Source organism: Pangasianodon hypophthalmus, chromosome 19 (assembly GCF_027358585.1).
Source record: "Pangasianodon hypophthalmus isolate fPanHyp1 chromosome 19, fPanHyp1.pri, whole genome shotgun sequence".
In the NCBI taxonomy this organism is placed as follows: domain Eukaryota; kingdom Metazoa; phylum Chordata; class Actinopteri; order Siluriformes; family Pangasiidae; genus Pangasianodon; species Pangasianodon hypophthalmus.
Genome location: NC_069728.1, coordinates 11924168 through 11950967, shown reverse-complemented (window position 1 = coordinate 11950967; position 26800 = coordinate 11924168). Strand labels below are relative to the sequence as shown.

Below are 26800 nucleotides of genomic sequence, written 5' to 3'. Positions count from 1 at the left end.
CTAAAAGGGAGAGCCAGAAGGTATCACAGACATGATGGCACACTGGAACATAAAGCAGCCAGCCACTAATTCTAGGTACCAACAAAAAGCCACCTTTTGAGAGAAGCAGGCATGAGTACCATACTAATGTAAGGTAGTGTGAGACCATTCAGTGCTTTATAGGTCATTATTAATATTTTGTAATCAATGCAGTATTTTACTGGGAAGCCCATGCAGTGTGGATAAGATAGGGGTGATGTGGTCAAATCTTCTGGTTTACTAAGGACTCTGGATTCTGGTAAGGAAACATCCAGACAGTAAGGCATTACAACAGTCCAACCTAGAGGTAAAAAAAAAAGCATGAACTAGTATTTCTGCATGTAGTGTCAATACATTTCTTATCTTAGCAATATTTCTGCAATAAAAAAGTAATTTTATTTATATGAGCTTAAAAAGAGAGACTAGAGTCAATAATCACACCAAGGTCTTTTACCGCTGCACATGGTGTAAATGAAAGGCCAACCAAAGATGCTACATAATCAGAAAACTTACTTCTAGTTGCCTGTGGTCCTAGTAGAAGTATTTCTGTCTTGTTGGGATTAAGTAGAAGGAAGTTACTCAGCAATCAATGTCTAATGTCCATTACACCTTCCTCAACTTTATTAAACTGGTGTCTGTCATCTGGCTTTGCTGAAAGCTGTATATACAGTAGCTGTGTGTCATCAGAATAGCATGGAAGCTAATACCATGTTTACGAACAACTGTACCAAGATTTAGCATATATAGAATTAAGAGCCGTTAGTCTAAAATAGAACCTTGTGGAACACCAAACTTTATTTTAGTGTGAATAGAGAAGTCACCATTTACACTGATCAGCTATAACATTAAAACCACTGACAGGTGAAGTGGATACCACTGATTAACTCATTACAATGGCACCTCTCAAGAGGTGGGATATATTAGGTAGCAAGTGAACAGTCAGTTCTCAAAGTCGATGTGTTGAAAGCAGGAAAAATGGGCAAGAGTAAGGATCTAAGTGACTTTCACGAGGGCCAAATTTTGATGGCTAGGTGACTTGGTTAGAGCATCTCCAAAATGACAGGTCTTGTGGGGTGTTCCCAGTATGCAGTGGTTAGTACCTACCAAAAGTGGTCCAAGGAAGGACAACTGGTGAACTGGAGACATGGTCATGGGCGCCCAAGACTCCTTGATGCATGTGGGGAGTGAAGGGTAGCCCGTCTGGTCCAATCCCACAGAAAAGCTACTGTAGCACAAATTGCTGAAAAAGTTAATGCTGGCTATGATAGAAAAGTGACAGATCACAGCTTGCTGCATATGGGGCTGCCTAGCCGCAGACCTGTCAGAGGGCCCATGTTGACCCCTGTCCACCGCCAAAAGCACCTATATATATGTTTTGGCTGAAGAATAGACCCGTAAACCTTTGGTCTTCCACCTAAAACTAAAATGATTGTGTGCTTCCAACTTTGTGGCGACAGTCTGGGGAAGGCCCTCATATGTGTGTGATGGTCAGGTGTCCACATACTTTTGGCCATATAATATATGATAAAAGTCATACTTCAGCCAATTCTATGTGGCAAGACATCAAAAAAAATTATGACTCTGCATTGCAGCATATGGCTTACCTATAGGGCTTTGGCTAGTCATTCCAAGTTTGGCAACATAGAAGAAAAAATGATGAGGGATTTGCTAGCTGAACACACCAATAACCCTGAAAAATAAGAAATAATTAGCTAGCAGTTGTGGATTACTTGACACTGAACCTGGCACAGTGAATTCTGGTCCCATGCCATGTACCACAAAACTGGAGGGGATGTGCAATCCACTGGTATTGGACATAGAAGCAGCAGTGTCCATAATAAAATACAGTAACGGTCCAGCAGTTCTTTCCACATTGGCTACTTACCAACTTTTCAACCATCTGGGCGCCATGCTACTGGCAGCCTGTTGCAGCAGCTCTGTGTAGTGTGTTTTAGTTTTTTTGTCTTTTCTGTAGTATAGTCCCTAGTCCTGAGTCTAGGTTTTACTTTTTTAGGTTTGTCGTTTTAGTGCGGCTCAGTGTTGTTTTGTGTTTAGCATTATTGTGACTTTTCTTTGCCCCTGAACAATTGCAGAACAGTGTGTGATGTCATCCATGGCATCACTGCTAGACTGCGACACAACACCCCAATTCTTTTCTGGCTATCTGGTGACTTCAACCATGTCTTTCTAACCTCAACTCTTCCTACTTTTCGCCAGTTTGTCAAATGTTTGACCAGAGAGAACAAGACACTGGACATACTATATGCAAATGTTAGAAATGCATACAACTCTACTGCTATTCCCCCACTCAGCAAATCAGACCACAATGTGGTCCTGCTCATGCCCAGCTACCCACCAGCTGTCTGTCAACACCCGCCACTCAAACGAACAGTTAGGAAATGGACTCCTGAAGCACTGGAGATTCTGCAGTCTGTTTGGAGACCACAGAAAGGGTTGTACCATTGGGAGGATATTAACAGAATGACTAACTGTGTCATGGGCTCCAACAACATTATGTGTTGAAACTATTATTGCCACAAGAGTAGTAAACTGCTTTCCAAAAAATAAACCTTGGATAACAAGTGAGCTGAAGACACTAATAAACAAGAAGAAGAGAGCTTTTAGAACAAGGGACAAGGATGACATGAGACGAGTACAGAGGGAACTGAAAGTGAAGAGATGAAGCTGCAGCAGAATAATACCAGGGATGTGTGGTATGAAGCTGATCACTGGCTTCAAGAACAGCAATGTTTAAACTGAGGGAAGAACAAATGGGGCCAATGAGCTGAACCAGTTCTTCAACCAGTTCTTCAACCAACACTGGGTCAGCTATCTCTTCCACTTAACCATGTCACACATTACCACAACATAATCAGCTGCACCCACCCTCCCACTTCTACTTCAGATGTCAAATCCAGTGGTACTGATGCTTCTGTTCTCTGTTCCTTGCTTCCTGGCCCAAAGGTCCTTAAGGCATGCACAGATCAGGTCTGTGAAGTACTATAGCGAATCTTCAACCTGAGCTTGAGGAAAGGTGAGGTATCCCCACTCTGGAAAACATCTTGTCTTGTTCCAGTTCCAGTGAAAGCATGTCCAACATTTTTCAGTGATTACAGACCAGTTGCTTTAATTCACACACAATAATGACCCTGGAGAGATTGGTTCTTGCCTACGTCAGACCTAAAGCTGTCTCATCACTGGACCCCCAGCAGTTCGCATATCAACACCAAGTCAGTGTAGACGATGCCATTATCTATCTCCTACAGAAGGCCCACACCCACCTGAGCAAACCTGGATGTACTGTAAGGGTCATGTTCTTTGACTTTTCCAGTGCCTTTACCACCCTTCACTCAACCCTTCTTGTTTGGTGAAAAGTTTAAGGCGATGCAGGTGGACACCTGCTAAACAGATAAATATTTTACCTCTGAAGCTACAGTCAAGGGACAAAGAAAGTACACCTTCCTTCAATTCTATGTTTTTAGTTATAAGAGCCTAAACAACAATTGGGTGGTCCTCACTAACAAACAGATAACCTCAGGTGATGACAAAAAACACAACATATTTCAATATGTAGTCATTTTCCCCAAAATGTAAACCAACATTCAGAAACCAGGTGGGGAAAAATAAATACACTCTATAATTCAGTAAGATGTAGAACAACCTTTAGCAACAATACCTTGAAACTAATTTCTGTAGGATTTTTTCAGTCTCTCACATTGTTTTTGAGAAATTTTGGCCAGCTCTTTTTTTGTCCCATAATTGTAATTTTTGTTACCTTTTTAAAAATGTGTTAATTACCAACATATTTTGTATTATGGATTTTATACACATAATATTTTGTGCATATTGTAGTAACTACTACATAAAAAAAAGCTTTAATAAAGAACAACACATTGCAAAGTTTTATTGATTTTGGTTTATTTTATGCAATTTCTTGTTTGCACAAAAAGAATAATGTAGTAGTATATTAATAGTGTGTGGAAGAGAGTTCTGACTGCTTTAAATGCTTGTTGAAATGATACTTGATTTAGTTTAGTTTCAGCAGCAGTTGGTAGTGTTTCACATGTTTCATAAGTTTTTTTTAAAAAGTGACTGTTTACTGATAGAAGGGAAAAGAAATGTCCATTTTTAGCCTTCCATTGTGAACATTAACCAGGGCCTCTGGATCTGTTGGAAAAACTCTAGAGACAATATTTTTGAACTCCTTCACCATGAATAAGACCAACTCCATGCACCTATCAACAAATACGTTCAAGCTATCAGTGTTCAGCAAACTATTAACTTCCTCAATCAGGCTGTTGACTAATCTAATGTTATTAGTGTATAATGTGTTGATTTTTGCAGCAACTTTATCAAGGAAATCAGACTGGTTCATGTCAATGAATTCCTGTGTTTTCTCAACAGCCTCTTGGAGGGCTTGACCCAGCTTCTCAAGAATCACATCAAGACTCTCCAGCTGCTTTATCATATTCACACTGTGGGTCAGGGCATTTTTCATATAACCAAGGATTTCATCTCCAGTTAAGGTCTCACCATTACGCAGGACTATCCTGATAGTCTTAACAGTGGATGAGAAATGGGCTTTTAGGTTGTCAGTGATTGCATTAGTGATTGCATTAATAACTTCTTCAAACAATACAGCAATGCTGGTTTTGATTTGCTGGCAGATCTCAGGCAGTGTAGTTTGCTTGATACCAGGCAGCTTAATCTGAGTCTCCCTCAGGAAGGTGACAACAGCATTAAGTAGTTGCTGAATGGCCTTCTGGTGCTGAACAACAACATTTCTGAATAAAACAGAAAGCTGGCTAAGATCGGGAGCATGATTGTATGAAATAGTGTAGGCTTCAGTTAGGGCACTGACAAGAGTTGTCCTCAGTCCATTGATGGCACCAAGAATACCATATTTTTCTGCAAAATTGGTAATAGTAGATGTGATGAAAGGCAATCTCTCTTTCAGGCCAAGGAGCATCTCTTTGGGTGCTTCCAGGTTGCAGTCAGCCTGGAAATGTATTTTTTCACCTCCATTTGCAGCAACATTTACAATCAGGATGTCAATATCATTTTCAGGTGCAGACTGTAAAAGAAAACAACAATTAATAAAAAAAAAGAAAAGTGTATTATTAAATAAACTGTAGAGGGACTTAAAAAAAGTAACTAACCACATAATGACTATAGAGGCGTGAAGTCAATTGAGATGGAATCTTGCCCTGGAGCTGAAAACCAAGGAAGCCGGCTGATGGTGAGGAAATTGAAGCAGTCACTCCCTCTCTCTTAGCAGCATAACGAAGGTTCACATCAGTAAAAGTTGGGCTGGTGATGTCAAAATTCAGGGTATGGCTGGGATCACTGAAATATAATTTAACATCATTCAAGATATAGTTGCTTATAATGTTACTTATAAATATAGTGTATCACTAGAAAATGCAGTTTTACCTTGGTGTAAAAATACTGTTGAAGTCTATGGTGAAATCATTATGTTCAAGGAAAGCCTTAGCTCTGGCATTGAGGATTTCATTTTCCACAGCAGTACTGAGATAACCTATTGTAGATCAAAGCACAAATTACAGATTAATTAGTAAAATTTCCTTCAACTATGTTTCTTTTTAGAACACATTTGCTTTTATCATTAATGGATAGTAAATACTTACTGTCAAGATCATATTCCAGAAGTACAACTGGAGACTTGGATGAGGATTTGAAAACAACTTTGAAGATTGGGGCATCACTTTCCATCTCAACCACAATATTTGTGCTATACACTGGAGAGACCATTTTTGTGCTATAGGAGATCTTCTGCCTGAAGAGAGTCATGTCAACAACTGTCTTCTCGTAGATGGTGAAGTCACCAAGGGAGGTTGGTTGAGACAGGTCAAATTCTACATCGGCAACAAGGGAGCTCACTGGAGCCAAATCAACAGTAGCTTTGACAGCATGCTTACCCTTTGTGTTGAAGGTGGCAATGTTGACTTCATTGTTGGAAATGATATTCATGACAGTGTACACACGGCTAAGTGTTGACTCCATGTCAAAGTTTTCATTGACATCAAACTCTACTTTGAGATCCCCATGATTAACATTTACATTACAAATAGTCTTCAGTTTGGAACGCAGTACTTCACCAGTCATGTGCATGGTTGCCTCATTATCCAAATCTCCCTTCACAATGCCAGTTTCCAGAAACATTCCATCAATCATACCCTTTGTGGTGGACTCAATAGAAATGTAGGGAGCAACTCCATCTACCTTCAAAGTGTGTTCAACAGCACCACCACCAACAGCCTTAATAATGGGAAGGTCAAATTTTTGTTTGATTGTTAGTGTAGATGCTGCATTTGGATGGGTTTTGGTGTCTGCAAGCAGCTTGTGGTTAACTTCAATGCTAAGGATGGGCAGATTCATGTTTGCAACCGTGGTCACTGCTGCTGCAGCATCCAAATTTTCTGTGTTCACTGTCAAAGTGCTGTTATGGGTTCCTTCAATGTAAGCATTCTTCAGAGATAAAGCATTAGCCAGTTTCAATCCTCTCTTTAAGGTGAGGCTGCTTGTACCCTCAAGTTTGGCCTTCAATTCTTCAAACACAGAGGTAGACGTAGCAGCAATGCGGATGACAAGGTCATTATCTCCATATATTCCAACACTGGTAATTAGGTTGATAATAGAAGTCTTGAAAGACATCTCAGAGATTAAGTTGCCTACAGCAGGAACACTAATGAAACCAAGATCAATGACTGGTGCAGACCTGCTCTTTTGGTACACAATTTTTGCATTTACATCAACAGTCGGCTTGGTTGTATAAAGGTACTTAAGGCCACTACTCTCATACAAGTTGACATCATTGATGGCTGGGATTGTTAAATCAATGACTGGTATAACAATTTCTGGAATGCTAATCGGAACAGTTAGGAACTCCAGGTCAGCCTCACCATTTACAGCAGTGTAAATTCCTGTCTCAACATTGTTGTTGTCTACTGTGAAGTTATAGCTGTATTTGTTCTGGCCGAAGCGCAAAAGTGCTGCAGTGTTAATATGCTGCTTCTTGGAGTTGAGAATTAAAGCATAGTCGTTCTGAAGATCAAATTTGGTGGAAAGGGGCTCTTGGAGACTTACTTTGCCATTGCCCTTGTTCTGGATATCAACAATGACTTCAATAGGTTGGACCTTGATGTTAACAGCATTGGACAGAGAACCACTTACAGCTCCCGTAAGCTCTGTGTCATGTGTTGCTTCCACTTCGACCTTCATACTACCAAGGTGAGCCTTTCCAGATGCTGCCATTACACTGTTTTTGATGAATAGAGATTGAGTCTCTATTCTGCCACTGAAGTCAATATGGCTAAGGGCAACTGCCTCAACATTCAATGTCTCTTTGAACTTTAGGACGGCACTGTCTGTGTCACCAGTAAAGGTCAATTTAACACTTGTTGGTGCAATAATGCAGAGCAGGTCACTCTTGTGGGTGACCTCATCAGAGTAGCCAGAAAGAGCAAATGTTCCCGTGCCTGCATTTCCAACTTTCAGCTGAATTGTGGCATCCTTCTGGAAAACTAATGCTGACTGGGTCAGAGCAGCCTCATTGGTCAGTGATAGGAAGGGAATGTTCACTCGGTGCTTGTAAGATGTATCAAAAGACCCTGACATTCCACCTTCCACTGCAAAGAAAGCTTTGTTAATGATGTCTGCTGTGTAGGGTGTGGTAGTCACTCTCACAGTTGTTTGGGCAGTGGCCTGGGCAGAGAGGCCATATAATGTTACTGAGGCCTGGTGTTCAACCATAACGGCACTATGTATGAACTTTAGAGTATCAGCAATAATCACACGGCTCATTCTTGGTAGACCAATGCGCATAGTGGCATCTAGATTATAGTTTAGAATCTTAAAGCTTGAAGATTCCCCCACAGAATTAATAAGTGCTATAAATTGATGCATTTGTTCACTGTCAGTGGAATTTCGAACTTCAACAGATGTGCTCAGGGCATAAATGGGGCTGCTGACCCTGATCCTGCCATGGAGCTTTCCAAGCGCAGGCAAAGTCAGTGTATTGGGGATTTTTGGCAGCTTGATCTCAGGAATTTGAAGAGGGATGTCAAGAATGTGGTTATCGTTTAATTTAGGGATGGCAGGCAAGGAAATATGTGGTAAAGTAACCACTGGCAGTCTGAAGGTCGAGAGGTCAGGCAAGTTCACTGTGAGTTTTCCAATGTAAACATTATTATCAAATATCTCAATATTAAAGTTGATAACGAAGTCAGCAAGTTCTATGAGTCTTTGTTTGATATCATCATAAGTGATGGTGATTGCTGGGACAGTGTAGGATCCCAGAATGGTGAACTGTGGAAGGTTAAACTGTACAGGGAACTCAGCCTCCTGAAGTTGCTGCAAACTGAATTTCCTGGGAGGAAGAACCAGGTCAGTCAGTGGGACAGTGAAGGAAGGTATCTCAATTTCAGAAGTCTTGAGGGCTTTTACAATATTGTCAATGATTTGCTTCAGTTCTGTTACAATTTGTTGATCACCAAGGACTTTTGTGGCCACTTCAACATAGTCATTAAATGCATTAGTGAGTACAGACAAAACCTTGTTATAGATATCACTCACTTTCTGCAAAGCCTGTAGCAGTTCTCCTCTGATGTCCATATCAATAATGTCCTGCTTGACCTTCTCAGCAATTGTCTTAATGTCATTAAGGACAAGAGTGTCAATGAGATTTTTCACTGTTTTTATGACGTCTGAGACTTTGGCTGATTTTAGCTCTTCCAAGAAAGAAGACATAGATGACAGCGCATGGTTAATGAATTCTCTAGTTGCCTCAAGTTTCTGGGGAAGCTCAAGTGACACAATAAGGTTGTTAAGTTCTGTTGTAAACTCACTGAGTTTTTGATTAGCCTTGTCTACGAATGCATTGTATTCAAATGACTTCACTGATTTAACAAAAGCCTCAATTAATTTGTTCAAATCATCAATAATCTCCTTTATGTCAGTTGTCTTCAGGTAGGTGAGGGCATCATCCAGCATGTGTGGGAAAGGAATGTGAATTGATTTCAGAGTGTTACCAAGGACTTGGATTGTTTCATCAATTTTGAACTGTTTGATGAGTTCCAGAAGCTTATCCAAAAATTCTTCAGTCCTCTTGTCAAGCTCATATTTCATGAGAACTTCTCTAAAGTTGCTGTAGATAACTTTACACCTGCCAATGATGTCCAGTTCAGTGATTAGCTGCTTTAGTGTATCAGCAATCTTGCTGATATCTTCTCTGGAAAATTTGGCAAGCAGATGCTCTGTGTATATCTCAGTTGTTTTAATGATGTTTTGCATTTTGTCCACAAACTGAGCCTTATCAAAATCTGCGACCACATTCTTCAGGTCTGTCACATACTGCTGTAGATGCAATTTAATGACATTCAGTTTTTCAATATCATAGAATACAGGAATGCTGCTGTCTTCCAGTTTAGTCATATCAATCTGCTTAATCACATTTTCAATGGCTTCAATGACAGCAAGGAGCATACTCCTGATGTCATATTGTTCAGTAAATGAAGTTACCTTCTGCATAACTGTGTCAGATAGGGCACCACTCAAAATCAATTCCTGTACTTCACTGACACGAGTACTTAACTCAGCCATAGCCTTCAGTGTGACAGTCCTCAGTTTACTCACAGCAGCCTCCAGCTCCTCTGTAGTGATTGGACAGTTGTGAACAAATGTAATCAGGCTCCTTTTAAGCTGGTCAACTTTTCCTTCAAGATTAAACTCAGTTACAGTATCAGTGAAGTGCTGTAGAAGGGTCTGAATCTTAACAATAAATTCCTCTCTTTTTATGTAATCCTGAAGTGCCTCAATGAGAGTCACAGATGTGATTTTGAGGTTTTCCAAGACTGCAGGCAGACTTTCCAGAAGTGGCAGGTTGATAACATGACCCTCTGTGTTCTTATCATACTGGATTAGAGCTGACATAGAGAAATCTTGGCTTTCTCTAAATGTGACTACTCCAGCCACTTCCAGTCCAATCTTATTGTGGTTGTTATAAGCATTGAGTTCTTGGTTGAATACATTGTTGTTTATTTTAGACCTTACTGTTACTGTTGCTGATTGCTCAGAAAGTGACAGTTGGGTGTCAACCTTTTTATCAAAGTTGGCCTCAAAAATCACATTATTGTTCAATTCATGTGTAGTTGATAACCTACATTCATGGGAGTGGGCAAGAGCAAGTGGCTCTGCCTTTAGAAGGACTTTGGTGTACACCTGGGCACTATGTTTTCCGTACAGATACAGCTCCCCATCACCATTGGCAAGGGCATGCAAATTAAAGGTGAATGGAGCAGCACTGGCCTGAAGGGTGGTGGAGAAGCGAAGAAGTTGGGAACTGAAGCGTGCATTATTGTTCATTCTTACACCAAGTCCAACAATCTCCATCTCAGTGTCATGACTCATGTGAGCTCCAACGAGTTTTCCAGTTGTACTGCACTTAGCATTTCCAGTCAGATCTGCAAGTTTGATTTCACACGTGTTTTTCAGCTCTATATCAGAGGCAAGCTTCAAATGACTTGTCACACCAGCAGTTGCAGTGTAAGGTTCTGCCTGAACTGAGATGTCATATATGTACCATACATCCTGGGCAAAGTCAACTCGAGACTTAGAAGTTAAATCTATGGAAAACATTGTGGCAGATATGGAGTTGGTATTATCAATAGCCATGTCTTTAAAATTTCCTTTTGTCTCAGCTGATAGAGAAAATTTAGAAGAATGAAGGATACCATTGAAGGTATTCTTAAGAGTAAGCAGGCTATCCACTGATGTGGTGCCACTGGTAGCCAGGCCATTATTGTCCAAGGTCACAGTGGCTTGGTGAGTAGCTGTGTGTTCAGCTAGCTTCACAGATGCATCACTGTTTACAGTCAGGCCATTAATATTGAGAGTTGCAACAATCAGGGAGTTAATATGGTCTTCAGAATGACTGGATGTTGTTTCAATTTTGATGCTGATGTCTTCAGCACCAAGGTTTGCTTCAGCATTATTACATATATTCAGCCCCAGAACCAATGCCTCTGATTTAAGAGCACACTTTGATCTCATGAGAGTAACTTCAGCATTGTGTGTCAGCATATCCTCAAATGCAGCTGAGTTTGATACAACTGATAGCTCTCCATTAACAAAGCTTGCTACAATTTTGTTCTGAGCCTGGAAAGGACTAACTTCTAATGTCGAATCAATTCTTGCCTCTGGCTTAAATGGGAAGAGAGCAAGTGACTGTGTGAGGGTGACATCACCGTCAATAGGACCAGTCACAAAGGATCCTTTAAAGTGGCTATCTCCAGAGATCTCTTCTGTACTGACTCCCGCTTGGCCTGTATGTTCCAGAGAAAACTTTACATTGAAGGGACTGGTGGCTTCAAGCTTGCTGCTTGATTTTATACTGATTTTCTCCTTCAGTTGTATTTCTTCAGCAATGTTGATTCTGGCATTAATGAGCTTGTGATTGACAGCAGTGTTCATCTCTGCCCTTATTGTATCAGTCATTGTTCCAGTAATGAAGGCTGATCCTGTGCAGAAACCAAATTATTTAATTAGATATGTTCTGTTTTTTTTCTGGACAACTTTTTATAAACTTTTCTCGCTCATTATGTGACAGATACCCCATAATTCTATCTAAAAGTACAGTTATACAGTAAAATCTACCTTCAATTCCAAGGGAGAGGAGATCTACAGGGCCAGATCCAGTTACACCAACTCTAGCAGAATAGCTTTGATGTTCATCAGAATCTCTACCAGCAGACACATTTGCCTCCAGATTGTAGAGGTTGCTGCGAAGCTTACTGGCCACTTCTGCCTTTCCAAGCGTGGGCAGATAAAAAGTCAGGGTCTTAGGAACAAAGACCTCAGGCAGTGGAACTTTAATAGAGGCAATCTTTAGACCAAGCTGAGGCACAGCCAGATTTGGTGTGGTGAGAGCAGGAGGAAAGTTCAGATCCTTGGACGATTTGCCACCAAGAGGCACTGGCAGGGTGATGGTGTAGTAATCCTTTCCAAAGTTGTACTTCACATCTGCCTCACTGTTGAAAGAAAATACGTGTTACTAGTACTATATATCCTCACAAATAGTAACACCTAATTGCTATTATTTTTTTTATTTTGCAGTGTTTTATTTACTATAGCTATTTGGTTAGTTTTGTAGGACAAAGTTTAACAAATACGGGGTTCACTCACATATTTAAAAACAGCGTTTCAGGCACCTCAAACTCAGGGAGGGAAGGAACCCTTAGGTTTTCCACATATGGGATCTTAGAAGCTTCAATATAGGAATTTGTGGCCTGCAAAATAACAGATAGAGATTGGGTTGTACTACTTATATTTTACACAGAATTTATTTTCTGAATTTCTGAAATTATTTCACTTCAAATTCAGTTTCATAAACTTTACGTCCTCTTAAAACATAATTAGCACATAATTAGGCCAGAGTGAACACAATTCACACTTTACAAAAATATTTGGCTCAACCCCAATAGGTTCCACCTAATTTTCAGGTACTTAATTGTTCCAAGTACAACAGTTCATTGTATTTAGGAAATATAGATGACAGGCAGCTGAAAAATTGGAACAAATGGAATTTTTAAGTCTTGTTATTTAAGTGATTGAGATAATAATAATAGCTGGGTATACATGCTGATGCTTGGTTTATATAAAATCTTTTGTTCTGTAGGAGAATTTAAAATTGCCAGCACAAATGGACAGTTTTAGCCCAATAATATTTTTGTAAATATTTTTACAAATGATTGTTATATCAAGTAATATTTTTATCTTACCTCAATTGACGAGGCTAAAACATCACAGACCTTTGTTTTAGTCTGACCAGTATAGTGTTCCAAGAGGCCTCTTATATCTGTCTTGATGGTGTCAAGTTTGGAAACAATGTTCTGTGTTTTAGAGCTGACATCTGACTTAATCTGAGCTTCAACTTTGTCATGATCTAAAAAATAAAAATAAAAAATATATTCTTTGTTTATATATATATGTATATATATATATATATATATATATACATATATATATATATATATACACTAGATATTCCAACAAGACTTTTAGATCATATATACATACATGTCCCTGCAACACAGAGGTTTTAGCATGTTTATTAGCATATAAATTAGGATAAAATAGCTCACATGCTCATACACTAAACCGTTATGTACTGTCATCCACTATCCCATGTGTCACAGACTCAGTTTAAAAGAAAATAGAAACAGTGAGAGAGACATAAGGTGTTGGAAGTAACAGTGAAACATCTCACTTCGGAAGAGCTCCTGGTTCCACAATGGATGACTTCATCAATAATATATACGTATCAAATGAGTATAATACCATTAGATGATGATAATGATTGAGAGAGTTTGGCATAGGATTGACTGGTTATGCACCTCTATTATTATTATTATTATTATTATTAATAATAATTAATAATAACTTTGTCAGGATCTAAAAAATAAAAATAAAAAATATATTCATATGCTCATACACTAAACCGTTATGTACTGTCATCCACTATCCCATGTGTCACAGACTCAGTTTAAAAGAAAATAGAAACAGTCAGAGAGACATAAGGTGTTGGAAGTAACAGTGAAATCCACGCACATCTCACTTCAGAAGAGCTCCTGGTTCCACAATGGATGACTTCATCAATAATATATACGTATCAAATGAGTATAATACCATTAGATGATTGAGAGAGTTTGGCATAGGATTGAATGGTTATGCACCTCTATTATTATTATTATTATTATTATTATCATTATTATTATTATTATTATAGTTGTTTGTAGAAACATACCATATTTTAGGATGAGTTTCTGCACAGAGGATGTATCAAGAAACTTGAGATCACTTTCAAGCTCCAGCGTCAGTTGTTCTTCACGCTTTAAACTGGCAGTCACTTTTGCATCAGCCTCAAGAGATGGGACAAGCAACTGAACCTGCAGCAGAGCATCTTTCATTGCCTCAATCCTGGAAGGGAGGATAGTAGTTTGAGATGATGTGAGTGTTCCACAGTGTAAATATGTTTTAAGCATGATGTATTGTAACTTGCATACAAATATACAGTTGTATAAATGCATACTTCGCCAGGCCAACCAGAGATGCCTGAGGGATGTTCTTGTTGATGAAGTCAATCTGGATGGAATGTGTGCCTTTGTCCTTAGTGCTTGGGTCTGCAGCACCAATTCTAACCCCAGCCTCAATATCATAGTCAGGGATTTGGAGTTCAGCAGAAACAGTATATGCCTTTCTGTTTAACGTGACCTTGGATGTGGCCTCAAAAGTCGTTCCTGGGTTTAGTGGAGGAAGATATTTTTTTTTTTTTTTTTAGAGATTTAGGCTTATATGCTGGTAGATTGAGGCATATTCTGCAATTTATATTATGTATCATACCTTCAGCTTTTATACCAAATGTGACTTTGTCATTGTTGTCCTTATGTGCATAGTTAATAGTGGCTGTGTACTCAGAGACATCAGCTGTGGGATGCAGCTCAATAGCAAACCTAAATACAGGAAGAACTAGTTCAGAATTTACATAGACACATTCACATGGGGACAGAGTAGGAGAGAGAGAGAGAGAGTTGCTTACTTGCTATCACCAGAAAGAGGGAAGTATGGGGAGGCATCGTTGAACATGGCATCTGAGTACTGAAGTGCACTGCAGTATTTCACACCAGGGAAGAGAGGTGTGCATTCATTCACATCAGTATGGTCCATCATAGCAGGAATGGTTTTAGTTTTATCACCAGCGACAGACACCATGGAGTTGCTGTACAGATTACAAAACAAGATATAATACTGTATATATAATATAAAAATATAATGTATATATAATACTAATACTAATAATACTGTAATTATACCATATTCATGTTTTGTTTTATGCTTGTGGTTCATTTCTATGTTCAATTAAATTTATTTATATAGCGCTTAAATAGACATTGTCACAAAACAGCTTCACAGAAATCCAGGTGGGGATCAAAACGTTATGAAGAAATGTTTTACCTCACGCTGAGAACCTTAACTGGACTTTCAGGAGCAGGGATGGTCAGCTTGATCTGATTGTGGGTTATGGCAACTTTAGCTCTCATACCACTCTCATGGTAGATGTTGGTGTGCATCTCCAGGCCAGATTGAACGTAGTCCGGGAGGTGAGCACCAATTTCAGTCACAAATTCAACACCAGCAGAAGGCATAAAAGCAATCTCACTCTGGTGATTACAACAAAGGCATAGTTTAAATTAATTGTTGCAACATTAATTATATCCCTCTAAAATGCTTTTTTGAAAAGTAATAGATACCATATCTGGGCTAATTCTGAGTCCTCCTTTAACACCAGGTGTAAAGGTACCAGACAAAGCCACCCTCAGTGGAAGACCAGGACCAGTAGGCAGGTAGAACTCATTGTCCATGAAGATGTAATGAAGGAAAAGCTCATTGTCAGCACTTGAGAACAGGTTCTTGACAAACTGGATCACAAAGTAAAGATAAACAAATTTTATTTTTCTCCCATTAATTCTGTTATGCAAATATATTTGTCAATAAACAGAATTTGCTTCTTATCAAGTTGCATATTGATATTATTCAATGGATAAATTTTTTTAGTCTTCTGTAAGTGTTTATATTTGATATGCTGTTGCTGTCTTTCCCCTAGCTAGTTGGATTCTTTGTTACATCTAAACCATTAGAGACTTACTTGCAGGTTAACAGAATACACTTTACTTCACACCTTGTGTTGCAGCGTAAATAGATATCTTATGTATAGGATATGAGTTACCTGGCAGTTCTGTTTGGTTTTGCAGTCACTTTGAAAATGAGTTTCTGGATTTGTTTTTTTTTTTAAACTATTACCTTACTTGTTAGCTGGATGGATAATTGTATTTATAAATATTGCACATGAATTTTTATTAATGTACTCTAGTTTCTTTACCCATTTATGAAATCAAGGTCTGAAAACCAGTACTCACATCAGTGGGGAACATCCTCAGGAGGTTTTCAGCCACCTTTGTCACAGAGTAGGCCATTTCTTCCAAATCTTTGGTTTTAAGATAACCAAGCTCAGCACCTAGCAACCTCAGGTAGAGCATGGCTTCAGGGGCATCTTGGGACTTCAGATTCTTGATTAGCTTGTCAACATTTTTGCCGATTTCTTTGATGATATTTTTGGGTCCCTAGAAAAATTGTAGACTAACCATGAAAATGTCCCTAACACACCAGCAGATATAAAGTAGAAGAAGGAGATGGAGGAGGTGTAGGAGGATGAGAAGGATTCGGTCTTGCCCTAGAGCACTTTCTATCTGGATCCCAGTACACCAATGCCTGTTAATTATATCTGACATACCTGTCTCTTTTTTCTGTCATTCAAGGCTGGGATCACGGTCTTGAGGATCTCATTAACTTGGGAAGGCATCTTATCAGTAGCATAGTAAATAGTCTTCATCACAGTATCAGGAAAGAAACCATTAGGTCCAAACAAAGCCTCAACAGTTGGCTCAAGTCCCTTACCCTCCATACCAACCTGAAAGTGAGAAGAACAAATAATGAAAAATAAAGAAGCTACATACGATGGAGCTAGAGATTGAGCTTCTGCCTTTTAATTTTTTTTGTGTACCTCAACCATGTCAATGTCATATCCGAAAGCATTAAGGGTCATTTCAAGCATGACTTCTGTAGGCAGTTTGTTTTCTCTGTCAAAGATCATGTTTCCCTCCAGAGATCCAATCTTGTAGTTACGAGAAAACTTAGTGGCATCCATGAGATTTCCAACCTCATTGCCTTGAAGGGTGTCAAGAATTTTCTGCCTCAGTCTAAGAAAAACAATGGAAAAAATATTTTTTTTTACATTTTTTGTTTATTTTTATTTTTGCTGTAGGCTAGTCTGGACTTCCCAGATTTAATTAAAAGTTATGTCTTTATGGCTCTAATACAATAAGTGGTCTCAGTGTACATTCATGCAAAATAGGCTTTGTTTAATGTATTTTACTCACTCTTTGGTGTCCTGTGCAGTAGAGCTCAGAATGTTGGTAAGATGAGATATTACAAAGCTCTTGACCTGCAGGTTTTCTTCATTGGGTAGAGCTACGGTCAACTGTGCAAGTTCGGCAGGCTGAGGACCCTTCATCAGGATGAGGTAAGCAGCAATACGCTTCTGCACAGGAGCTGCTCCATCAAGGAGAACCTGCATTAGCACTGTTCTGCCCTGTAAAATTCAGTAGTGTTAAATTGATCAAAGGGAATCAAGCTGTGATGAGTGATGCTTTGCAGCTAGTGAGAGCAGTATACCTCTTCAGGGATGGGAGTCAGTCTGAAGACCTGGATGGCTGCTTGCTGAACCTCGGTGGAGGCAGCAGGTTGGTTAATGCACTGAATCACAGCTGACTTCAGGGCAGGACTTGCAGCACCCACAGCTTCAGCCATATTTCCAATTACCTTTACAAGACGGTATTACAGCATATGATTATATGTCTCCAGAAATATCAGGGATTCCAAACAGAGATTGAATAGAAATACAGTAAACCTACCCTTAGGGTCAGATAGATATGTTCCTGGTCACCTGTGCAGTCCCCAATATTTTCAAGGGTATAATCTGCCACTGCCTGGATTTCAGGGGTGACTCTTCCTTCTGCCTTATAGAGCCTATATAACATGAAAAAAGTAATATGTAAGGAGTAACAACTCAGTGGTGGATTCAAGATGATTTAAATGATTATTTATCTGTGTTTTAATACACCACCTCCTAACAGCATTGCTGGTAGCATAGTAAATGAGTTTGCTTGACTTAAACTTGGCCATCTCCAGCATTTCCTTGACAAGCACACGAGAGGGGTTGGGCACCATTCCAATGGCATAGACTGCAGCGTCAATTTCAGTGGATGAACTTTTGAAGGTCCTGAGGACTTGCATCAAGGCACTGCTGCACTCTGGGGTGCCACACTGGAACAGAGCCTGGTAGGTCAGGGAAGGAGATATTTCCAGAGCCTCTGGCAAAGCGGCAGACAGCGTATCAGCATTCATCTTGCGGATCACAGCTACAAGCTTGTAAGCCAGGTGTGCTCTCTTTTGTCCATTGGCGGTGTGGGAAAGGCCGGACAGCTCCCTCAGAACAGCAAGGATGGCATTTTCATCTTGATTCGGGCTCATATCGACACTCTCATCAAGGTGCAGGGTCTTCATGTTGGCCTCTTCTAACAAAGATCAGAAAGTTTAAAGTCAGTACATCTTTCTGACATAACACATATTCAGTGCTCTTTCAGATGGGGCTTACTGTGATCAAACACTCTTTCGTTGTACTCAGTCAGTCCCAACAGAGACAGGGTCTGTTTGCCAACACTGGTAACTCCGTACTTCCCCCTGTTGATAATTAATGAGATTAAATTGTGTGATAGTGATTAAAATGATTACAATTCGGAGCAACCTTACTGAAGCTATGGTTTAAATTACTCACTTATAAGAAAAGGGCACAAGCAGGTGGTCCTCAGTGCAAACACCAGAGGTCATGTGTTTCTGCTCATTGTCAAATTTGTAGCTGCAAGTCTGTTTGCTTCTGATCAACTGAGCAAGTGGATAGTGCTGTAGGAAACAAAGGGGAAAGTCTTAAACCAGAGCATCTGAGCTTAACACACTGCCATAATGATATTTTAATCACACAGTTTGAGCAATTCACTTACAAGCCACTTGCAAAAAAATGACTTTTAGAGAGCTCACAATAAACTTACCATGCCTGTAATGATAGCCAGGGGGCTGGTGTGGTCCCTGATTGGCCTGAACTGGTCACATCTAGACAAGTCCCTGTTGAGGGTCACATCAGTGGCAATATCTTCCCTGGTGTTCACAGTGTAATCAGTCTTACACAGACCATAGATGGTAGGCTGGTTTGGGAACAAAGTTAAAATTATAGCTGGTTTATAGTAAACATAGCTTGTTTTATTCCAGCAGGAAGCCATAAGCATTTTTGGTGCTTTTATCTGAACTGACCATTTTCTTATTCTTTTCTTCTTGGAGCACAGGCACAGCCAGGGCAGAGATGATACCTCTCTTGATGTTCAGGATGTTGATTAGCTCATCATCCTCAGGAAAGAGCTTGATGTCATTGTCACCTTCTACAATGACCTTTAATGGATTCCTGAGTAAGAAAGCAGACAAGTTTTTTTTGAATATTATCAAATTCATGTCCCTCAACTTAAGGAATAATTCTTAATGGAATGAGTTTAAAGGTTTGCTATCACCTTTTTGACCTCATGTCTAGGCAGAAATCAAGCCTTGCCTTGGACATAAGTTTTCATAAATGCAATACATTAAAAACATTTTTGGTGTACAACTAAGACTAAAAAAACCCTCTGCACATAATTATTCCAACATACTTCTCCATTTGAGCCTTGAAGGACTCAGCACCAGCAGTGGGTCCAAAGACTGCGTTTCCATCTGCATCAACATTGATGACCTCACTCAGTGTGCACTCCTTGGTGTGCACAATGAAGTGGCATGTGCCAGGAACCTCAATCTCGACCTGTAATACATTAGAAGTGTCAGGGGACATTTTTTCCAGAGTAGATTTTGGACAAATCTGGTCTGAATATTGAGGTTCTCTGTACCTTGCAGCTGACTTTGGGTCCATTGATTGCTCCATTCAGCGTGTTCAGAGACTCGGCTTCATAGAGATACTCATACTTCTGAAAGCTCTTGTACCTTTTAGCCACTAGGGGGAGATAAGCATCATTTAATTTCACCTGTTTGATACAACTTCTATGCCACAGAAGTAAAAGATGCAAATAGCATAAATTTTTCCTTGTTTCATAACTCATTGCATTGTTTATCTTAATTGTATATAAAAAATTTATATTTAATATGTATATACTGATCACATAGAAGCATAGATAATCTTCTGTTCAGTGATACAAGTACTTACAAAGGCACACTGCTTCATCATCTTGAGCATCTGCAAGCAAAAATTAAGAAAAATTAAGAAACATTTTAGAAAAAAATGATTCAATATTAATAGAAAGAATAAATTTGCTCCTTTGTTCTCTTCAAATCTTTATGCCTTTTACACACCTTCACAAAGAACATGTATGAGTTCTTATTCATTTAAATTTCTGGAAATTTCTCTATTTTTATAATCCGGCAGAAAAAAAATCCACTAATACCTACCAGTAAAGACGATGGTGTACAAAAGCAGCAAAACAAAGAGCTTAGTATCCCCCATGATGGGTTCAATAAACTCTTGCCTTGCAATAGCAGTTGAGTACTCTGGATGGACTGAGTTGCGTGTGTTATTCCTGGGCTTTTATACTCCAGCTGACGTGGAAGGTGAGATTGGAGGAGCTGGTGGTTCAGCCCTGCTCCAAAGTTCAGACCATCCACCTCTCTGGCAGGACAAAAGACACTAGTTTCATAAAATGAACTAGTTTAATGTTGGCCAACTGATGGATTGCAGATGTATTGCAAATTGCAGTTTTTTGTCTGACGTACCTTAAATGATTTAATTTCTATATATGTTAGATAGGCACAAGATTGAACTTTTTTTCATTTTATTTTTAATGCAGATGTCTTTCACCATCATACTTCACCATTCCCACAGTATTATTACTTCTGATCTCCTGATCTCTCATTAAATTAAGCACTCCTTTGTCATATGTTGGAATACTCCTATAATAAAAGAAGAAGAAGTTTTATTATTTGTTTACTCAGCTCTTAGGATATTCTTTCTCACTTTCTCTCTCTTTTTTTTTTTTGGGTCACTGAACCCACTATTAAATGCTACTGTCCAACTAGAAAAAACAAATGTCAGTACAAAATCCTTTGTCTAGGCTATAACATTAACTAATGTATGCTCTAAGACATTGTGTGAGTTTGCTATAATGTCTATTGGCTAAAGATTATTATCTGATTTTTAATTTTTTAAATTTTTTTTTTTTGCTTATTAGCCTAGAGTAGACTCTGTGATAAAGGATATGTAGGACATACACTCGCTGAGCACTTTATTATGAACAATATACTAATTCTGGGTAGGGCCTCACTTTGCTCTCAAAACAGCCTAAGTTGTTTGTGGCATGGACTCCACAAGATGTTGGAAACATTTCTTTGAGATTCTGGTCCATGTTGACATGATTGTGTCATGCAATTCCTGCAGATTTTTCAGATGTACTTTCATGCTGCACATCTCCCGTTCTCAAAGGTGTTCTATTGCATTCAGATCTGAAGAATACTGAAGAACACTGAACTGATTGTCATGTTCATGAAACCAGTTTGAGATGATTTTGCTTTATGACATGGTATGTTATTATGCTGGAAGTAGCCATTAGAAGATGGATAAATTGTGCCCATGAAGGGATGCACATGGTCAGCAACAATACTCAAGTAGGCTGTGGTATTCAAGCAATGATTAATTGGTATTAACAGGCCCAATGTATGCCAAGAAAACATTCCCCACACCATTACACCATCTCCACCAGCCTGGATTGTTGACACAAGGAAGTTGGGTCCATGGATTCATGCTGTTGGCACCCAATTCTAACCCTACCATCTGTGTGCCTCAGCAGAAATTTAGATTCATCAGACCAGGCTACGTTTTCCAGTCTTCAACTGTCCAGTTTTGGTGAGCCTGCGCCCACTACAGCCTCAGCTTTCGGTTCTTGGCTGACAGATGTGGAACCCGACATGGTCTTCTGTTGTTGTAGCCCATCCGCCTCAAGTTTTGACATGTTGTGTATTCTGAGATGCTTTTCTGCTCACCAAAATTGTACAGAGTGGTTATCTGAGTTACTGTAGCCTTTCTGTCAGCTTGAACCAGTCTGGCCATTCTCTAATGACCTCTCGTCAACAAGGCCTTTCCGTCCACAGAACTGCAGCTCGCTGAATGTTTTTTCTTTATTGCACCATTCTGAGTAAACTCTAGAGACTGTTGTTTGCGAAAATCCCAGGAGATCAGTAGTTATGTAAATACTTAAACCAGCCCGTCTGGCACTAACAATCATGTCACAGTTAAAATCACTGAAATCACATTTTGAAATCACATGCGAACATTACCCGAAGCTGCTGGCCCATGGCTGATGCATGAATTTATGCATTGCACTGCTGCCATACGATTGTCTGATTAGACAATTGCATGAAGTGTTCCTAATAAAGTGTTTGGTGAGTGTAGGGAAAAAAAACAATAATATATTTCAAATGGATATTATTGAATAGTTCACTGCAACCTATCATTGACCTGTTAAGAAGCTGTCGGCTCAGCAAAAGGAAGGAAGGTATCTCTTCTAGTCCTGTACTCCAGACTGAATGTTCTGTACATTGCTTACTGATAGGCAAGCTACCACTCGTTTCATCTGTTCCCCGCTGTTGATGGACAAGGTACACCCAGTGATCAATGCATGGTCACATGAGGGTCATTGATCTTTTCATTCAAAGGCCATTGGTTTATTAAGGATTTTTGCACAAAAGGTATTTAAAGGGTCTGTCTAGTGGAGGGAGTATTGTATTTACATTGGGTATTTCATAATGAAAACATTTGCACTGTGCTATCTGAATACGATTTAATATCCCTGTCCACACAGTTTTTACACATATTCTAGCAACATGCTGTATATAGACAGTAAGAGTGAGTGTGTTGGCGTGTGAGAGTGAGCATCATGGTAGATGAAGAAAAAAAGAGGTGTAGTGATAGAAAGACAAAATTAGACACAGTGAAAAATTGGGGTAGAAAATGTATATAAAGATTAAAAGGTTTTTTTCTTTACACTTTAAAGCCATTCATTCATTCATTCTTTTATCTAATCTTCTAATAGGGACCTGGGATATTTTTACATTCCATCCAAATGGTGACCACATGTATCTTTGTCACTTATTAAAAAACAGTTACAGGAGTAAAAAAAAAAAAAAGAAAAAGAAACACAAATAAGAATCCTGAGCTGAGCATGCTTTATTAGTGTGATTAAGGTCTGAGTAACCAGGAGCGCTTAAACATATAATACATTATAATAACAAAATTAATGCCATATTGTTTTCCTAATGTGCTATAATATTATGTCAGCATAACCTAGTTAAAGCCGTTTGGTATGAAACACATGGCCCTTAGTTCCATAGACAACAACAGTGCTGGAGCTCCTATTAATCACTACAGGTTCACATGTATGTTCCTTTAGAGTACAGGGCAAAGAATTTTGTGCTACGCAACTATATAGTCTTATCATGATTGTGTGTAAAAGTCCACTACAATATCAAAGCTCTGATAAAGGTATGGGGATGGTAACTGTTTTCAACACTTTCATTTCACATGAATCTCCTTAAAGGAAACATGCACAAATAATCCAGTATCTTCTTGTGGCAATTTATTTATATATATATATATATAATGTATGTAGGTACAGAACTGTGCAAATGTCTTAGACAGAAATGCTGTAGAACAAAATTGCCTTCAAAAATAATGAAATTAAATGTTTCTACATTAAAAAAATATTATAAAGAGCAGTAAACAGTAATAAATGAAACGGCTTAAAAAAATAGTAGTCTCAAGTACAATCTGTGCAGTTTTCTAAGGAAATTAGCTGTAAGTTTTACTGAGCATCTTGCAGATGCTTCCACAGTTCTTCTGGAGACTTTGCATCAAAACCCAGCAGCCTTCATTATGTTTTTTTTGTCTGAAAAGTGGTCTCTTATGTAATATGTAATATAATAAGAAAAACAAACATTTTTCTGTAACATTAAAAATTAAATTAAAATAAAAATCTATAACAAAGTTTGTACTAAAAAAAAAATAGGGTGCCTAAGACTTTTGCTCGATATCATACAGTCATTGTTGAAAAGGGTTCAAATACACAGAAATGCTGGAAAACCAAAGAATTTGTGGGACCTGAAGGATTTTTCTGAAGAACAGCAGGCAGTTTAACTGTTCAGGACAAACAAGGGACTCATGAACAACTATCAGTAAACAAAAAAACACAGCTGTGGATCATTCAGGTAACAGCACAGTATTAAGAATCAAGTGGATATAAACTTTTGAACGGGGTCATTTTTATAAATTCAACTATTATTTTCTCCTGTGGACTATATGTAAACATCTTTTATGTGAAATATCTTATTCAGGTCAGCACTAAATAAACAATAACATGCATTTTGTATGATCCCTCTTATTTTGGTAAAATTAACATTTTGCAGATTCTGAAAGGGGGATGTAAATTTTTGATCTCAACTGTATAATCTAATATTACCTTGATGCCTAACATACATCACAGAGTTAAGTAGTTTCACAGAGCATTTATGATTTGCAAAATATCATTTATGTAGCTTTCTTCACAAGAGCAAAAATAATTAACAGTTCTGGGTCCTGAGTTCGAGCTTGAGGAACTATAATTGACAGTTGATTGGGAAAGAAATAATTGTTTTGAAACATAGTTAGCTGGCTAACTCAGTCACATTATAGTGGCTTTATTGTCATTTCAACCATATACTGTATAGTTATTACAGTACACAGTGAAATGAAACAACATTCCACCAGGACCATGGTGCTACATAAAACAACATAGAACTACATGAGACTACACATTACTACATAAAGTGCACATGCAAACATGTGCAAACTGCACAAGACAGTACAATAACTATTAAAACAGGACAACAGCCACAGTAAGAGACAGTACAGCGCCGAACAGTACACAGTTCTAGTGTGAAAGTGTCAGATATAAGAGGTACTGCAAAAGAATAACAATATAATAAATTGCTGTGAATGTAAACATAACAGCTATGACATAGTATTCAGCAGATAAGCTTATATCATATATGGATGTAGCAGCCTGGTAGAGAGTATAGTAATGACAATATTTTTACAATTACAGTAGCAGCAAAAAAATGCCGGTGGTAAATACAGAAATGTGCAAAAATTGCAAAGGGAGTGGGATGGTGTTGAGTTGAGTGTGTGTGTGCGTGTGTGTGCGTGTGTGTGTTGTCAGTCCAGTCTCTGAGTATTGAGGAGTCTGATGACTTGAGAAAAGAAACTGTTACACAGTCTGGCCGTGTGGGCCCAAAGGCTTCGGTACCATTTGCCAGACAGCAGGAGGGTAAAGAGTTTGTGTGAGGAGTGTGTGAGGTCATCTACAATGTTGGTGGCTTTGTGGATGCAGCATATGGTGTAAATGTCTGTGATGGATGGATCTTCTCAGCTGTCCTCACTATCGCCTGCAGGGTCTTGTGATACGAGACATTGCAATTTCCAAACCAGGCAGTAATGTAGCTGCTCAGGATACTCTCAATAGTCCCTCTGTAAAATATGGTGAGGATGGGGGGGCGGGAGATGGGCTTTCCTCAGCCTTCACAGAAAGTAGAGACACTGCTGGGCTTTCTTGGTTATGGAGCTGGTGTTGAGGGACCAGGTGAGGTTCTCCGCCAGGTGAACACCTAGGAATTTGGTGCTCTTGACTCATGCCTAGCAGGTACAGCTTTCCAATCAGGTGCTGAGGAACGATAGTGTTGAATGGTCAACTGAAGTCAAGGAACAGCATTCGAACATATGTGTTTTTTTTGGGGGCAATTGTGGCCTAATGGATAGAGAGTCGGCCTTGCAAACCGAAGGTGAACCTGAAGGTCATGGGTTCGAGTCTCAGGTCTGGCAGGGATTGTAGGTTGGGGGAGTGAATGACCAGCGCTTCCACCCTCAATATCACAACTGAGGTGAGACCCTTGAGCAAGGCACCGAACCCCTAACTGCTCCCCGGACGCCGCAGCAAATAAGCTCCGGGTGTGTGCCCACTGCTCCGGGTGTGTGTTCACGGTGTGTGTGTGTGTGTGTTCACTACTGTGTGTGTGCACTTGGAAATGCAGAGCACAAATTCTGAGTATGGGTCACCATACTTGGCCACAAGTCACTTCACTTCACTTTTTTGTCCAGGTGGGTGAGGGCCAGATGGAGGGTGGTGGTGATGGTGTCATCTACCATCTACCAATTACAGTTGGTCCAGTGAGGGGGGAAGCAGGGTCTTGATGTGCTTCATGACAAGACTCTAGAAGCACTTCATGATGATGGGTGTTAGTGCAATGGGACGATAGTCATTGAGGCAGGACACTGAAGACTTCTCTGGCATGGGGATGATGGTGGTGGCCTTGAAGCATGTTGGAACAACGGCGCTACTCAGGGAGATGTTGAAGATCTCAGGGAGAACATCCACCAGCTGGTCTGCAAATCCTCTGAGCACTCTGCCAGGAATGTTGTCTGATCCAGCAGCCTTCCGTGGGTTTACTCTGTGTAGAGTTTTTCCTCACATCAGCCGTGGTTAGACACAGCACCTGGCCGTTGGGAGGAGGGGTGGTCTTCCTCACCGTCATGTCATTCTGTGCCTCAAATCAAGTGTCTACCAAGCCCTGCCACATGCACCGTGTGTTGCTGCTGTCCTTGAAGTGGCTGTGGATTCTCTGCGCGCTTTGCCTCTCTGATGGCCCGGGACAGTTTGGACCTCTCTGTTCTTAGGATCGCCTTGTCGCCTACTCTGAAGGCGGAGTCTTGGGTCCTCAGCAGTGTACGCACCTCTGCGGTCATCCACTTGGAGCGTGTGGTGATGGTCTTGGAGACAGTGAAGTTATGAGTGCATTTGCTGATGTAACTGTAAAAGCTCAGGAGTTGAGTAAAATTATTTTCTGCAAATTGAAATTTGTTGTAATATTTTGTGAATGAAAAATGACTTCTTTTTCCAGCAGCCCAGTTCTTTTTATCAGTGTTAGCAAGTGATTCCAGGGCCATAACGGAAAAACCTTCCAGTCTAGACCATGCCCATTT

General features: G+C 39.5%; 1 protein-coding gene across 2 annotated transcripts; it reads right to left on the bottom strand.

The window, feature by feature from the left end:
- Positions 1-3919: 3919 nt before the first annotated feature.
- apobb.1 (apolipoprotein Bb, tandem duplicate 1) lies at positions 3920-20329 on the bottom strand. 2 transcript variants are annotated; one of them, XM_034313806.2, is made up of 28 exons: positions 20191-20329; positions 19949-19978; positions 19635-19738; positions 19404-19549; positions 19018-19165; positions 18759-18911; positions 18488-18612; positions 18308-18393; positions 17777-18227; positions 17565-17679; positions 17326-17472; positions 17031-17242; positions 16655-16850; positions 16385-16561; positions 16011-16214; positions 15345-15512; positions 15049-15254; positions 14633-14812; positions 14437-14546; positions 14126-14333; positions 13841-14013; positions 12816-12979; positions 12220-12323; positions 11692-12065; positions 5667-11555; positions 5452-5557; positions 5178-5364; positions 3920-5092 (listed from the first exon to the last, which is right to left on the bottom strand). In XM_034313806.2, exons 1-28 carry the CDS (start codon positions 20243-20245, stop codon positions 4115-4117), a joined length of 11196 nt encoding a protein of 3731 aa, XP_034169697.2. In that variant the 5' UTR covers positions 20246-20329; the 3' UTR covers positions 3920-4114. The 2 variants fall into 2 exon arrangements, with proteins under 2 accessions (XP_034169697.2, XP_053098146.1); XM_053242171.1 differs by having other exon boundaries at positions 17777-18224.
- Positions 20330-26800: the final 6471 nt, after the last annotated feature.

What these genes read in the sequence shown, in the direction of transcription:
- apobb.1 (XM_034313806.2), bottom strand. Translation starts at nt 20,245, where the DNA reads ATGGGGGATACTAAGCTCTTTGTTTTGCTGCTTTTGTACACCATCGTC. An exon ending in GACCCAAAGTCAGCTGCAAG is followed by an intron (nt 19,550 to 19,634) that starts GTACAGAGAACC and finishes AATGTATTACAG; the next exon opens with GTCGAGATTGAGGTTCCTGG. An exon ending in TTTTAGCCTCGTCAATTGAG is followed by an intron (nt 12,324 to 12,815) that starts GTAAGATAAAAA and finishes GTTATTTTGCAG; the next exon opens with GCCACAAATTCCTATATTGA.